The 15,898-nt window shown below is 41.6% G+C and overlaps 1 protein-coding gene and 1 long non-coding RNA gene across 3 annotated transcripts in view; one reads left to right on the top strand and one right to left on the bottom strand.

Moving 5' to 3' along the window:
- LOC134739191 (uncharacterized) overlaps positions 1–10,417 on the bottom strand; it is a 172,376-nt gene extending 161,959 nt beyond the window's left edge. The window contains exons 1-2 of the long non-coding RNA XR_010125771.1: positions 10,124–10,417; positions 9,319–9,454 (exon numbers count right to left, since the gene is read on the bottom strand). This is a non-coding gene — a long non-coding RNA (uncharacterized LOC134739191). The remainder of the gene's footprint in view (positions 1–9,318; positions 9,455–10,123) is intronic.
- Positions 10,418–10,516: 99 nt separating this feature from the next.
- The window catches only part of SLC25A36 (solute carrier family 25 member 36), a 38,682-nt gene continuing 33,300 nt past the window's right edge, over positions 10,517–15,898 (top strand). Inside the window, exon 1 of one of the 2 annotated variants that reach the window (XM_054480140.2) lies at positions 10,517–10,811. In XM_054480140.2, the coding sequence (XP_054336115.1) occupies positions 10,771–10,811 (41 nt within the window). In that variant the 5' untranslated portion in view covers positions 10,517–10,770. Of the gene's footprint in view, positions 10,812–11,526; positions 11,694–15,898 lie in introns of those variants that run through there. The other variant, XM_063662277.1, reaches the window with a different exon arrangement.

Raw genomic sequence — 15,898 nt, forward strand, 5'->3', positions numbered from 1 at the left:
CGGGCTCCAGAAACCTCGTGTTTGTACTGATCTTGAAGGAACCACTTGAAGAAGCACTTGAAGCAACAGGAATGAGGAGGAAGGTTACAAAAGAGTGGGCAGATCACACTTGCACCTCAGCAACTCAACCCTGGAATCCCAGCAAGAATAACGACTAAGGCAACCACACCCGAGTGGGCGGTCCCCAGGGATACCAGCCAGAATGTGCAGAGGGCAGAGTCGACTTCCACGGTGGCTTCTGAATGAGGTTCAAAAGGAATCCGTCACATTAGGAATTGTCATTGCCCATAGAAATAACTCTTATTGTACGTAAGAACTCTGGCTCCCTCCTTACCAGTTTCAGAAACTTCATTAAGTGTAATTACTATGGCATTCACTAAGTCAAAAACATGAGCTACAGCTATTGTCTTAAATGAAATACACCTAAAATGGTGCAGCCACTTTGGAAAAGATTGGCAGCACCCAAAAAGGTTAAATATAGGGTTATGTGACCCAGCAGTTCCACTCCTAGGTATATGCTCAAGAGAATTGAAAACATATGCCCATAATAAAGCTTATACGAGAATGTTCATAGCAGCATTATTCATATAAACAGATAACAAACCATCAGAAACAATCCAAAGAGCCATCGATTGAGAATGGATAAACAAAATGTGATATATACATAAAATGGAATGTTATCAGTCATAAAAGGGAGGGAAGTACTGAAAAACACTGCAACATGAATGAACAAAAACACTATGTTTAGTGAAAGAAATTGGATACAAAAATGCCTCGTATTGTATGATTCATTTGTATGAAATGTCCAGAATAGGCAAAACCAAAGAGTTAGAAAGTAGATTAGCCAGGAGATAAAAGAGGGAAATGGAAGTGACAGCTAAAAGGTACAGGGTCAGTTTTTGGGTGAGAAAAATATTCTGGAATTAGGTAGTGGTGATGATTGCACAACCTTGAAATACACTAAAAACCACTAAATCATACACTTTAAGTTGGTGAATTTTATGGTATGTGAATTGTATTTTGATAAAACTGGTATAAGAGAGAAATAGCCCTCAAATGTTAAGGCAGTGTGTTTTTGGAAAGTATGGCCAGGAGTGCCCTAATTTTTATTTCTACTTTTCTGTTTTTGACAAATTTTGTCATGTTTTCCCCTTCTGATGGCAGCTTGTTTACCAACTGAAGCTATGGAGTCAGACAGACTGGTGGATTCAAATCCAAGCTCCCCTTGGATGAACTGGGTAATCATGACCAAGTCACTTACTTATTCTAAACTCAGTTTTCTCATGTGAAATTAAGGGGATTATATCACTTATCTCATAGGATAGTTGTGAGAGTTTAATGAGAAAATGTTATAGCTGGGCATGGTGTTGTGTGCCTGTTGTCCTAGCTACTCAGGAGACTGAGGCAGGACGGTTTTTGCATCCAGGAGTTTGAGGCCAGCCTGGACAACATTGCAATGTGGCAACTCTGGGCAGCAAAGAGAGATGCCATCTCTAAAATAACAAAGAGAATGTTATAAAGTGCTTAAAGCCTGGCACTTTAGTAAGTCCCCAAGAAATATCAGCTACCATTTTTAAACTTTTGTTTATGAGACACGGTCTCACTCTGTTGCCCAGGCTGGAGTGGAGTAATGCTATCATAGCTTACTGCAGACTCTAACTCAGCCTTCTGTTTTATTTTTTATAAAGACAGGGGCCTCACTGTATTGCCCAGGGTGGTCTCCAACTCCTTGCCTAAAGCAATCCTTCTGCCTTGGCCTCCCAAAGTGCTAGAATTATAAGCATAAGCCACAGCACCTGGCCCATTTTTGTTATTAGAAATATGAAAGATCTTGAAAAGGTTCACGGAAAATGCGTATTATAAAAAAAACTATGCATCCTGGGCAAAATGGCCAAATAGGGACAGCTCTGGTCTGCAGCTCCCAGTAAGACCAAAGCAGAAGGCAGGTGATTTCTGCATTTCCAACTGAGGTATCCGGTTCATCTCACTGGGACTGGTTAGACAGTGAGTGCAGCCCACAGAGGGCGAGTGAAGCAGGGTGGGGCATTGTCTCACCCAGGAAGCACAAGGGGTTGGGGTACTCCCTCCCCTAGCCAAGGGAAGCCATGAGGGACCGTGCTGTAAGAGACAGTGCACTCTGGACCAGATACTACACTTTTCCCACAGTCTTCACAACCCACGGACCAGAGATTCCCTCGGGTGCCTACAGCACAAAGGACCTGGGTTTCAAGTACAAAACTGGGCAGCAATTGGGGCAGACACCGAGCTAGCTGCAGGAGTTTTTTTTCATACCCCAGTGGCACCTGGAATGCCAGCAAGATAGAACTGTTCACTCCCCTGGAAAGGGGGCTGAAGCCAGGGAGCCAAGTGATCTAGCTCAGCAAATCCCACCCCCATGGAGCCCAGCAAGCTAAGATCTACTGGCTTGAAATTCTCGCTGCCAGTACAGGAGTCAGAAGTCAACATGGGACACTCGAGCTTGGTGGGGGGAGGGGCGTCTGCCATTACTGAGGCTTGAGTAGGCAGTTGGTTTTCCCCTCACAGTGTAAACAAAGCTGCTTCAAGTTCAGAATAGGCAGAGCCCACCACAGCGCTGGAAAGCCACTGTAGCCCAACTGCCTCTCTAGATTCCTCCTCTCTGGGCAGGGCATCTCTGAAAGAAAGGCAGCAGCCCCAGTCAGGGGCTTATAGAGAAAACTCCCATCTCCCTGGGACAGAGTACCTGGGGGAAGGGGCAGCTGTGGGCACAGCTTCAGCAGACTTAAACGTTCCTGCCTGCTGGCTCTGAAGAGAGCGGCAGACTCTGCTAAGGGACAGACTGGCTCCTCAAGTGAGTCCCTGACCCCTGAGCATCCTGACAGGAGGACAACTCCCAGCAGAGGTCAACAGACTCATCACACAGGAGAGCTCCGGCTGGTATCTAGCGGGTGCCCCTCTGGGACAAAGCTTCCAGAGGAAGGAGCAGGCAGCAATCTTTGCTGTTCTGCAGCTTCTGCTGGTGATACCCAGGCAAACAGGGTCAGGAGTGGACCCCCAACAAACTCCAGCAGACCTGCAGAAGAGGGGCCTGACTGTTAGAAGGAAAACTAACAAACAGAAAACAATAGCATCAACATCAAAAAAAAAAAAGGACGACCAAGCAAAAACTCCATCCGAAGGTCACCAACAGCAAAGGCCAAAGGTAGATACATCCATCAAGATGAGGAAAAACCAGTGCAAAAAGGCTGAAAATGCCAAAAACCAGAACGTCTCTTTTCCAAAGGATCATAACTCCTCGCCGGCAAGAGAACAAAATTGGATGGAGAATGAATTTAACAAATTGACAGAAGTAGGCTTCAGAAGGTGGGTAATAACAAACTCCTCCAAGCTAAAGCAGCATGTTCTAACCCAATTCAAGGAAGCTAAGAACCTTGAAAAAAGGTTAGAGGAATGGCTAACTAGAATAACCAGTTTAGAGAAAAACATAAATGACCTGATAGAGCTGAAAAACACAGCATGAGAACTTTGTGAAGCATACAGAAAGAAGCATCAATAGCCAAATCAATCAAGAGGAAGAAAGGATATCAGAGATTGAAGATTAACTTAATGAAATAAAGCATGAAGACAAGATTAGAGAAAAAAGAATGAAAAGGAACAAACAAAACCTCCAAGAAATATGGCACTATGTGAAAAGACCAAACCTACATTTGATTGGTATACCTGAAAGTTACAGGGAGAATGGAACCAAGATGGAAAACACTCTTCAGGATATTATTCAGGAGAACTCAACCTAGCAAGAGAGGCCAACATTCAAATTCAGGAAATACAGAGACCACCACAAAGATACTCCTCGAGAAAAGAAACCCCAAGACATACAATCGTCAGATTCACCAAGGTTAAAATGAAGGAAAAAATCTTAAGGGCAGCCAGAGAGAAAGGCTGGGTTACCCACAAAGGGAAGCCCATCAGACTAACAGCAAATGTCTCTGCAGAAACCCTACAAGCCAGAGGAGAGTGGGAGCTGATATTCAACGTTCTTAAAGAAAAGAATTTTCAACCCAGAATTTCATACCCAGACAAACTAAGCTTCATAAGTGAAGGAGAAATAAAATCCTTTACAGACTAGCAAATGCTGTGGGATTTTGTCACCACTAGGCCTGCCTTACAAGAGCTCCTGAAGGAAGCACTAAATATGGAAAGGAAAAACTGGTACCAGCCACTGCAAAAACAAACCAAAATGTAAAGACAATCAACACTATGAAGAAACTGCATCAACTAATGTGCAAAATAACCAGGTAGCATCTTAGTGACAAGATCAAATTCACACATAACAATATTAACCTTAAATGTAAACAGGCTAAATGCACCAATTAAAAGGCACAGACTGGCAAATTGGATAAAGAGTCAAGAGCCATCAGTGTGCTGTATTCAGGGGACCCAACTCACATGCAAAGACACACATAGGCTCAAAATAAAGGGATGGAGGAGGATTTACAAAGCAAATGGCAAGCAAAAAAAGCAGGGGTTGTAATCCTAGTCTCTGATAAAACAGACTTTAAACTAACAAAGATCAAAAAAGACACAGAAGGGCATTATGTAATGGTAAAGGGATCAGAGCTAACTATCCTAAATATGTATGCACCCAATACAGGAGCACCCAGATTCATAAAGCAAGTTCTTAGAGACCTACAAAGAGACTTAGACTCCCACACAATAATAGTGGGAGACTTTAACACCCCACTGTCAATATTAGACAGATCAATGAGACAGAAAATTAACCAGGATATTCAGAACTTAAACTCGGCTCTGGACCAAGTGGACCTAATAGACATCTACAGAACTCTCCACCCCAAATCAACAGAATACACATTCTTCTCAAGACCACATAGCACTTATTCTAAAATCAACCACATAAAACACTCTTCAGCAAATGCAACAGAATGGACATAATAACAGTCTCTCAGACCACAGAACAATCAAATTAGAACTCAGGATTAAGAAACTCACTCAAAACCACACAACTACATGGAAACTGAACAACCTGCTCCTGAATGACTACTAGGTAAATAACGAAATTAAGGCACAAATAAATAAGTTCTTTGAAACCAATGAGAACAAAGACACAATATACCAGAATCTCTGGGACACAGCTAAAGCAGTGTTCAGAGGGAAATTTATAGCACTAAATGCCCACAGGAGGAAGCAGGAAAGATCTAAAATTGACACCCTAACATCACAATTAAAAGAACTAGAGAAGCAAGAGCAAAAAAAATTCAAAAGCAAGCAGAAGACAAGAAATAACTAAGATCAGAGCAGAGCTGAAGGAGATATAGACACAAAAAAACCCTGAAAAAAATCAATGGATCCAGGAGCTGTTTTGAAAAGATAAACAAAATAGATAGACTGCTAGCCAGACTTATAAAGAAGCAAAGAGAGAAGAATCAAATAGATACAATTAAAAATGATAAACAGGATATTACCACTGATCCCACACAAATACAAACTACCATCAGAGAATACTATAAACATCTCTATGCAAATAAACTAGAAAATCTAGAAGAAATGGATAAATTCCTAGACCATACACCCCCACCAAGACTAAACCAGGAAGAAGTCAAATCCCTGAACAGACCAATAACAAGGTCTGAAATTGAGGCAGTAAGTAATAGCCTACCAACCAAAAAAAGCCCAGGACCAGACGGATTCGTAGCCGAATTCTACCAGAGGTATAAAGAGCAGCTGGTATCATTCCTTCTGAAACTATTCCAAACAATAGAAAAAGGGAGACTCCTCCCTAACTCATTTTATGATTTTATGAGACCGCCATCATCCTGATACCAAAACCTGGCAGAGACACAACAAAAAAATAAAACTTCAGGCCAATATCCCTGATGAACATCGATGCAAAAATTCTCAATAAAACAGAGGCAAACTGAATCCAGCAGCACATTAAAAAGTTTATCCACCACAATCAAGTTGGCTTCATCCCTTGGATGCAAGGCTGGTTTAACATACGCAAATCAATAAACATAATCCATCACATAAACAGAACCAATGACAAAAACCACATGATTATCTCAATAGATGCAGAAAAGGCCTTTGATAACATTCAACACCCCTTCATGCTAAGAACACTCAATAAACTAGGTATTGATGGAACGTATCTCAAAATAATAAGAGCTATTTATGACAAACTCATAGCCAATATCATACCGAATGGGCAAAAGCTGGGAACATCCCCTTTGAAAACCAGTACAAGACAAGGATGCTCTCTCTCAACACCCCTATTCAACATAGTATTGGACGCTGTGGCCAGGGCAATCAGGCAAGAGAAAGAAATAAAGCATATTCAAATACGAAGAGAGGAAGTCAAATGATCTCTGTTTGCAGATGACATGATTGTATATTTAGAAAACCCCATCATCTCAGCCCCAAAACTCCTTAAGCTGATAAGCAACTTCAGCAAAGTCTCAGGATACAAAATCAATGTGCAAAAATCACAAGCATTCCTGTACACCAATAATAGAGAAACAGAGAGCCAAATCATGAGCAAATTCAAATTCACAATTGCTACAAAGAGAATAAAATACCTAGGAATATAACTTACAAGGGATGTGAAGGACCTCTTCAAGGAGAACTACAAACCACTGCTCAAAGAAATAAAAGAGAACACAAACAAAGGGAAAAACATTCTATGCTCATGGATAGGAAGAATCAGTATCCTGAAAATGGCCATACTGCCCAAGGTAATTAATAGATTCAATGCTATTCCCATCAAGCTACCATGGACTTTCTTCACAGAATTAGAAAAAACTTCTTTAAATTTCATTATGCAACCAAAAAAGAGCCCACATAGCCAAGACAATCCTAAGAAAAAAGAACAAAGCTGGAGGCATCATGCTACCTGACTTCAAACTATACTACAAGGCTACAGTAACCAAAACAGCATGGTACTGGCACCAAACAGAACAGAGGCCTCAGAAATAATACCACACATCTACAACCATCTGATCGTTGACAAACCTAACAAAAACAAGCAATGGGGAAAGGAGTCACTATTTAATAAATGGCTAGCCATACAGAAAACTGGAACTGGACTCCTTCCTTACACCTTATACAAAAATTAATTCAAGATGGATTAAAGATTTAAATATAAGACCTAAAACCATAAAAACCCTAGAAGAAAACCTAGGCAATACCATTTGGGCACAGGCATGGGCAAAGACTTCATGACTAAAACATCAAAAGCAATGGCAACGAAAGCCAAAATTGACAAATGGGATCTCATTAAACTAAAGAGCTTCTGCACAGCAAAGGAAACTATCCAGAGTGAACAGGCAACCTACAGAACAGGAGAAAATTTTTGCAATCTATCCATCTGACAAAGGGCTAACATCCAGAATCTCCAAGAAACTTAAACAAATTTATGAAAAAAAAAACAAACCAGCTGGGCGCAGTGGCTCACACCTGTAATCCCAGTACTTTGGGAGGCTGAGGCGGGTGGATTGCCTGAGGTCAGGAGTTCAAGACCAGCCTGGCCAACATAGTGAAACCCTGTCTCTATTAAAAATACAAACAAAAAAATTAGCTGGGCGTGGTGGCGGGCACCTGTAATCCCAGTTACTATGGAGGCTGAGGCAGGAGAACCACTTGAACCCAAGAGGTGGAGGTTGCAGTGAGCCGAGATTGCACCATTGCACTCCAGCCTGGGTAACAAGAGCAAGACTCTGTTTCAAAAAAACAAACAAAAACAAAAACAAAACAACAACAAACACAATCCCATCAAAAAATGAACGAAGGATATGAACAGACACTTCTCAAAACAAGACGTTTATGTGGCCAACAAACATGAAAAAAAGCTCATCACCACTAGTCATTAGAGAAATGCAAATGCAAACCACGAGATACCATCTCATGCCAGTTAGAATGGCGATCAGTAAAAAGTCAGGAAACAACAGACACTGGAGAGGATGTGGGGAAATAGGAATGCTTTCACGCTGTTGGTGGGAGTGTAAATAAGTTCAACCATTGTGGAAGATTGTGTGGCGATTCCTCAAGGATCTAGAAATACCATTTGACCCAGCAATCCCATTACTGAGTATATACCCAGAGGTCTATAAATCATTCTACTATAAAGACACATGCACAGGTATGTTTCTGGCAGCACTATTCACAATAGCAAAGACTTGGAACCAACCCAAATGCCCATCAATGTTAGACTGGATAAAGAAAATGTGGCACATATACACCATGGAATACTATGCAGCCATAAAAAAGATGAGTTCATGTCCTTTGGAGGGACATGGATGACGCTGCAATCCATCATTCTCAGCAAACTAACGCAAGAACAGAAAACCAAACACCCCATGTTCTCACTCATAAGTGGGAGTTGAAAAATGAGAACATATGGGTACAGGGAGGGGAACATCACACTCTGGGGCCTGTCAAGGGTTGGGGGGCAAGGGGATGGATAACATTAGGAGAAATACCTAATGCAGACAACGGGTTAATGGGTGCAGCAAATCACCATGGCACATGTATACCTATATAACAAACCTCCACATTCTGCACATGTATCCCAGAACTTAAAGTATATTAAAAAAAAAAAAAAAAGGAACTGGTAACAAAGAAAATCTCAGAAAGTTTCTTACTCTTTTCAGTTAAGAGAAGGATGGAATATATGTAAATTTAAATTTATATAAACATTTTTCCTAATTAAAAAAAACCTGTGTATGAATTTCAAACTTTTTTGCACCAAAAATTCGTACTCACTTGTTATAATGTATCTGAACGAGATCTAGTTTGAGAACAGCCCCTATCAGAGCAGCACGAATTGAAGCAAGAACAAACATCAAATTTATGGTCAAGATTAGGTGGAAGAATGGTGAAATCAAGGATGCTTTACAAAAGTTTGATGGGGAAAATTCCCCCAAAGAAATCTGAAGTTTACAAATGGATAACTTGTTTGCAGAAGGGATGAGACAATGTTGAAGAGGAAGCCTGCAGTAGCAGACAATCCACATCGATTTTTGAGGAAAAGATCATTCTTCAGTGTGCCCTAATTGAAGAGGACCCACAATTAACAGCACAAATAAACAACACCATAGACATATCACCTGGTTTTACTTACACATTTCTCACTGAAAAACTGAAGTTGAGCAAACTTTTCATGAGATAGATGCAAAACTATTACACCCAGATGAGCTGCAGACTAGAGCAGAGCTTTCAATGGAAATTGTAAACAAGTGGGATCATATATTGAAACATTTCTTTGAAGAATTGTAACAGGAGATCAAACATAGCTTTCTCAGTATGATTCTGGATCAAAGCAATAGTTACCAAGAGGTGCAAGTGGTCCAGTCAAATCAAAAGTGGACTGGTCAAGAGCCGAAGTAATAGCAGCAACTTTTTGGGATGCTCAAGGTATTTTGCCTGTTGACTTTCTGGAGGGCCGAAGAACAATAACATCCGCTTACTGTAGGAGAAAGTGAAGCAAAGCTTTAGCATAAAAACACCTATGAAATCTTCACCAGAGAGTCCTTCTCCATCAGGACAATGTTCCTGCTCATTCCTCTCTTTAAATAAGGGCATTTTTCCCGGGATTTCGATGGGAAACTATTAGGTATCCATCTTACATTCCTGACCTGGCTCCTTCTGATATATTTTTGTTTTCTAATCGTGAAAAATCTGTAAATGGCACCCATTTTTCTTCAGTTAATAACGTAAAAAAGCCTGCATTTTCATGATCAAATTCCCAGAACCCTCAATTCTTTACAGATGGACTAAAGAGCTGGTAACATCACTTACCAAAGTGTCTTTAACTTGATGGAGCTTACGTTGAAAAACAAAGTTTATATTTTTAAATTTTATCTTTTAATTCCATTTCCCATGAACTTTTATTCTTTTAAAAATAAACCCGAGTGTTTTAATTCTACTTGCCTTTTATATTTATTACACACTTCGGGAGATTTTTTGCCATATGGAATCACCTCATCCCTTGTCACGATTGCATAATATTACATAGTAGGAATGTTTCATGATTTATTTCTTCATTCCCCCACTGATTTCAATTTTCTGCAACTGCAAGCATTGTTCATAATTCTGTACTGTTTGTCAGCCTATACAGGAGTATCCATGCACGAACCTTTTTATGCATTGTGCGAGGGTTACTCTGAGATAGACACCAAGGGAATTGCTGGGTCATAAATCCAATTTTTTCAAAGTAAATCCGCTTGTGAACCCGGAACCAAGTCGATTTTTCCCGCCCCGCCAGTTCCTCGTTCAGGAGAGTGCAGCCGTGATTGGCGCGTTAACTCAGGCCAGGGGCGCCCCAGGTGTCAGGTGCGAGGGGCGCGATGACCTACCACCCTCCGGGCACTCGCTCTGGCCACACCTCGTGGCCCCTTTCATTGAAAGAGTCCGTAGGGATCACGTGAAAGAGCCCTGCAGAGTGCGTGACGTCACGAAGCTCAGACCAATGGGAGCCTCTGTTTATGTCCGGAGCCATCGAATAGTCATCTTCCCCCTACCATCCCCCGCCCACTCTCCGTCGCGCTGCGCCGCGTCGCGCTCAGCCTCTGGTGAAGGGCGGCGCGCTTAGGCAGGCGGTGGCGCGGCTGGAGTGCCGCGGGGAGAGCTGTGCCGGTTGCTTTCTGCAGCCGCGTCTCCGCCAGCTCTCCTCGCCGTCCCCGGGGCGCTGTGCGTCTCCAGTCCGGGACCGAAGCCGCCTGCCTTAGCGGGCGGCCAGATCCGTGTCCCGCCTCAGCGCCCGGAGGACATGCGGGAGAGAGAATGAGCCAGAGGGACACGCTGGTGCATCTGTTTGCTGGGGGGTAAGGTCCTGGCGGGGCGTGCGCACTGGGGCTGAGGGTGCTGGAGCCGAAGACGCATGCGAGGGGGGCGCGGGGAGCGCAGGAGGCGAGGGGGGCGAGGGGGGCGAGGAGGCCGGGGGAGCTGGAATGAGGCTTGGGCGGGGAGCTGCCACGGGCCTGCGGGTGAGGGGAGAGACCCAGCCCGTGGGTGGCGAGGGGGGCTCCTGTTCGGGGAAGCAAGGGGGTGAGGCCCGGGCCCGAGGGCGAGAGATTGAGGCCCAGGCAAAGAGGGTTGAGGCATGAAACCCGGGCCTGGAGTGAGGTTTTGGGCCCGCGGGGCCGGGGTGAGGCGGAGGCCGAATCCATGCGTCTGAGGAGACGCGGGTAAGAGCCAGGGTCGGCGCTTGATTACCCGGACGCCGCTGGACCTGGCCGCACGCCGCAGTCTAGCGGGCGTCGGGGATCCAGGGCCGCTTTGAGGAGCCTGGCTTCGGATTTCGCGTAGGTTGCATGGCCCAAGGGGACGGGGCGGAAAGTGCGGAGGCTGAGGACAAAATGGGCGCCGGGGCCTCCTTCAGCCGTCGCTCCTTGCCGCGCTCGCTTGGGCCTCTGCACGTCACTCACGCCCCACCTCGGACCTCGGGCCGCTCATTTCCGGGCTTGGCTTTGCAGGATGGGTGGTAAGGGGGCTACGGGATCGAGCCGGGAAGGCTTTGGTATTCTCTCGTGGTTGCTGTAGGGTGTTTCTAGCCCTTGGAAAATTTCTTGCCCGAGCTTTTCCAGGTGGTGAATGGGGTGCAAAGCTTTGCAGTACCTTTGGGGTCAGATTCCTTTCGAGAAAACCACCCCTCTTGTACACCGTTTGCTTTTCTGCTGCTTAGGAGAAAGTAGGAGTGGAGAGAGGTAGGTCAGATTTTTTGAAGATAGTCTTAATAGTTACTATGTGTGTGCAAGATTAGGACTAAGCCTAAAGTCTTAGTTCCCTGATTGCCAAAATGAGTTTTAGAGCTTCCAGTTTAGCCTCCTGTTTAGATTTGCTCCTTCTAAATCGTTTGGAGAATCATAGCAATTTTAAGAGTTACTTATTTGGAGGATTATAAAGAGTTTTCTTATCAAAAATGCCTTCAGTGAATTATGCTGAGACTTACTGGCATCTTCTTAAATCCTACAGTTTTTAGATCGACCGCTTTTAAGAATATGAAAGAAATACATATGCAGTTCTATTCACGGTGTCTTGCTTTGAGTTGTACATACGGACTCTGTTGAGCCAATGATGGCAGTACTTTCTTTAGGTTGGCACACTTTCATTCAACAAATATTTGTTGTACACCAATTATGGGCCAGCCACTGTTTTGGCATAAAAACAAAATTTTTCTATTAATCTGTGAGACCCAATTTAGGCAGTTTGCTTTCCATATTTCTGAAATGTTTACTGCCAATAATCAGGCAAATTAAATCTGTTTTTAAAAATTCAGTAGCTATGTAGATGCTCTTGAAAAGATCTCATGCAAATAATTGAGCTCCCTCGTGTAATTAGATCTATAATCCTGAAGTGAGGAGACCACAGACGTAGTCTAGCACTATTTTAATTTGGGTGAAAAGTGGACACTTTTATTTCATTTGCTTCGTCTATAAAATTAGGAGGTTGTAATATATGATCTCTAAAGCCCTTCTCTAGCTCCTAACATTTCGGTTATTCTGCGTTCAGGATTCATGTATCAAGTTTTGTTAAAAATGGGGCATACTTATATTTGAAATAAATGTTAGCTTGATTGTACTAATTTCCCACTTTGGATTAGGATCATCATTTTGTTATAAAAACGTGTAAATATAGGTTTTCTGGTTTAAGAACAGGAATGGGAGGTTTTTGTAGCATCTAAACACACAGATTAGGAGCTCCATCCCCTCCCCCCCAGTCTAGCATATGTGGTTAACTTAGAGTATTAAATGAGATATTGGTATGTAGGATCTGATACAAGATAGGTGCTCAGCCATATAATTTCTCTTCCTTTGCATCTCATCTTGATTTTATTTTTATATGTGGTTACATAAATGAGTTCAGTAAAACACACCTTATCTTTTTAAAGGAAGCCCAGTATATTTTAAAAGAACCAAGAGTAACCTTTCACAGTGTATTTAATCTTAGGCAAGGGTTTTCTGAATATGGAGCCTTTGAGTTGTTTTTCTGATAAGTAAAATTGTAATATTCAAATGTGTTTATCAGAATCCCACATTTCTAATAGCCTAGTAGCTGTATCGTTGAACACCAGCACTGGACCTTGGTTCTGGGTGAAATACTCACATGCATAACTCGTGCTTTCTCTAAGACACCCTTTGATCCCATTATGTTTTTGCCAGAGTTAATATTCAGAGTTTTTAAAGTCAGTAGTTAACGTTAATTGAGTTAAGGAACGATATCATGGCAGCCTGTAAAAAAGGTGTAAATATGATTTAATTTTAGCTGTACCTCTAATGTATGTATGTAGAGATGAAAGCACTATGAAATGTATTTCTAAAGACTGATAGAATTGTACATTGTCTAGTTATTGTATCAGCTGCATATATGTACAGAGGCAGCTTATTTTTTTCTATTTGAGGGAGATATTGTCTCAAATAGGAGCTATATACCTTAAGACTTTAAGTGGATGAAGTTTTTTCTTTGTGGCTCCTATGACAGATAATTTAATATATGTAGTGAGTAAAATCAAAGATGATCTAAGAACTGTCTATTTTTATATCCTGGAGCTCATTCATTTGCTCAATCATTATTATTTATTCAGTAGGAAACTCCCATTTGGGTATAGTGAATGATATTTGTTAAATTATTTCACCTGTTTGCTTGAAGATCAGGGCAGAAGTGGAATACTTAAAAGTATAATTAATGTGATTTACTTCCGCTTCACTCTGACCATATTTTTATTAGTCTCATTTGCTTAATTTTTACTACCTCTCCTTTTCCTCTGTCTTACTCTGTTTAAGCTGCTATTACAAAATACCAAAAACTGGTGGCTTATAAATAACAAATATTTCTAACAGTCCTGAAGGCTGGAAAGTTCAAAATTAAAGCAATAACAGGTTCATAGATGATGGTCTACTTCCTCATAGAAGATGCTCTCTTGCTGTATCCTCACATAGTAGGAGAGGCTAGCCAAGATCTCTGGTGTCTTATAAAGGTACTAATCCCAAATGTCAGGGCTGCAATCTCATGACCTAATCATCTTGAAAGTGTCTACCTCCTAATACTATCACCTTGGGATGTGAGTAGGATTTCATCTTACTAATTTTGGAGGAGACAAACATTCAGACATCCTCCTCCCCTTTTTTTCCTTCTAAAAATGTATTCTGTTATTCTTACTAATAGACTGCAAAACTAAGGGAAGTTTCTTATCCTGTTGGAGAATATTCTCAAATCATTTTTCTGTAAATGAATTACTGTAGCACAGCAGCTACCATTTTTCTGCAAATGGATTAGTGTAGCACAACATTGTGGGTCAGGGATTCTCCTTCTTGAGACCCGTCTTGTGGTCTGAGAGTTTAAAACTATTTTCATAAAAATACATTATTGGCACAAATTTGTTGACATTTGTCCTGATGGTGCAAAAGCAATGATGGGTAAAACTGCTGATGCCTTAGCATGCATCAAGGCAGTGGCACCAGACTATAGTCATCGTATTCACCTCCAGGTACTTGCAATTTAAAAAAAAAAAAAAAAAAGCCAGTTTAACCTAAGAATGCTCTTGAAGGAGTAAAAATACTAGTTTTATTAAATCACAACCTTTGAATACCTCTATATTTAATATTTTGTGTGACAAAATGGGAAATAGGCATGAAGTAACTGCATGCCGAAGTGTGGTTCTGCGTTGTTTCAATTGCAGGCTACACTAGCTTCTTTTTTTCATGGAGACCCGTTCTTCCTTAATGATTAATAGACTGATTACTCAGACTAGACATTTTCTCAAAAACTGAAGGAAGTAAGCCTTTTTAAGGAAAACCACTGATAGCATTAGTTACCAATGATAAAATTCCAGTTTTCAAACAGAAATTTGAATTTTTGAATTGACCCCTCTCCCCCAGCCTTCCAATACCTAAGGATGTTTCTGATGAGATGGTGATAGTAAATGTACATTTTTTAAATACTTTTAAAATGTTTTGGAAGACCTGCAAACCCAGTGAACCAGTATCTTTCAAATGACCAATATATATATGATGTCATAGAGTCAGCCATGGGTAAAAGAGTCACTCAGATTTTAAAATAGACCAGTGGATTTTAATATAACAATACGAACAGTTTACTGGTATAGTTCAGATTCTACATTGCAACTAACCTTTAAGAACCTACCACTTGTCCGGTTGTAATATAGTATTGAAGAATATCGACAATTATCTAAAAAGGGACTGTCTTGTCTAGTAATTGTTATCATTAACTAGAAGGCGTTAAGTGCTATGGGAAAAAAAATGATACACCTTAAAGGACTGTGGTGGGAGTGCACTCTAGTACTAAATCGAATGATGATGAATCTTATTGAGAAGATGACATTTGAGTAAAGACTTGGAAGGGAGAGAATTAGCTATACAAAAGGAACTAGCCCCAGTAAGACCCTAGCCCTGGTAAGAGTGAGATAATGAGGCAGGTATGGCCAGAATGATAGAGCCTTCTTAGGCCTTTAAAGGACTTTGACCTTTTCTATTGAAATGGGAGGAGTCATCATAGAATTTTTAAAGGCTAATTGGTCTCTGCTAGACTATGCATGGGACAGGGGCAGAAGTAGGGAGTTGATTTGGCTGTTTCAATAATCCACTTGACTGATAATGGTGATTCAGACTAGGTTGGAAGCAATGGACATTGTGAGAAGTGGTTGAATTCTAGTTAGACTTCAAAGATAAAGATAATAAGATTTTTGACATATTGAATGCAGAGTGTAGAAGAACTCCAGGGTTTTTAGTTTGGGCACCTGGAAGGGTGGAATTGCTGTCAACTGAGATGGGCAAGATTGCAGATGGAACAGAGTTGGGGTGAGGGGAGATCAGAAGCTCCATTTTAGACATGGTAAGTTTGAAAAGTAGAGAGGTCAAGAAGCTGATTGTTTAAGTCATTGGATATACTAGCC

The sequence above is a fragment of the Pongo pygmaeus genome, chromosome 2, assembly GCF_028885625.2.
Source record: "Pongo pygmaeus isolate AG05252 chromosome 2, NHGRI_mPonPyg2-v2.0_pri, whole genome shotgun sequence".
NCBI lineage: Eukaryota > Metazoa > Chordata > Mammalia > Primates > Hominidae > Pongo > Pongo pygmaeus.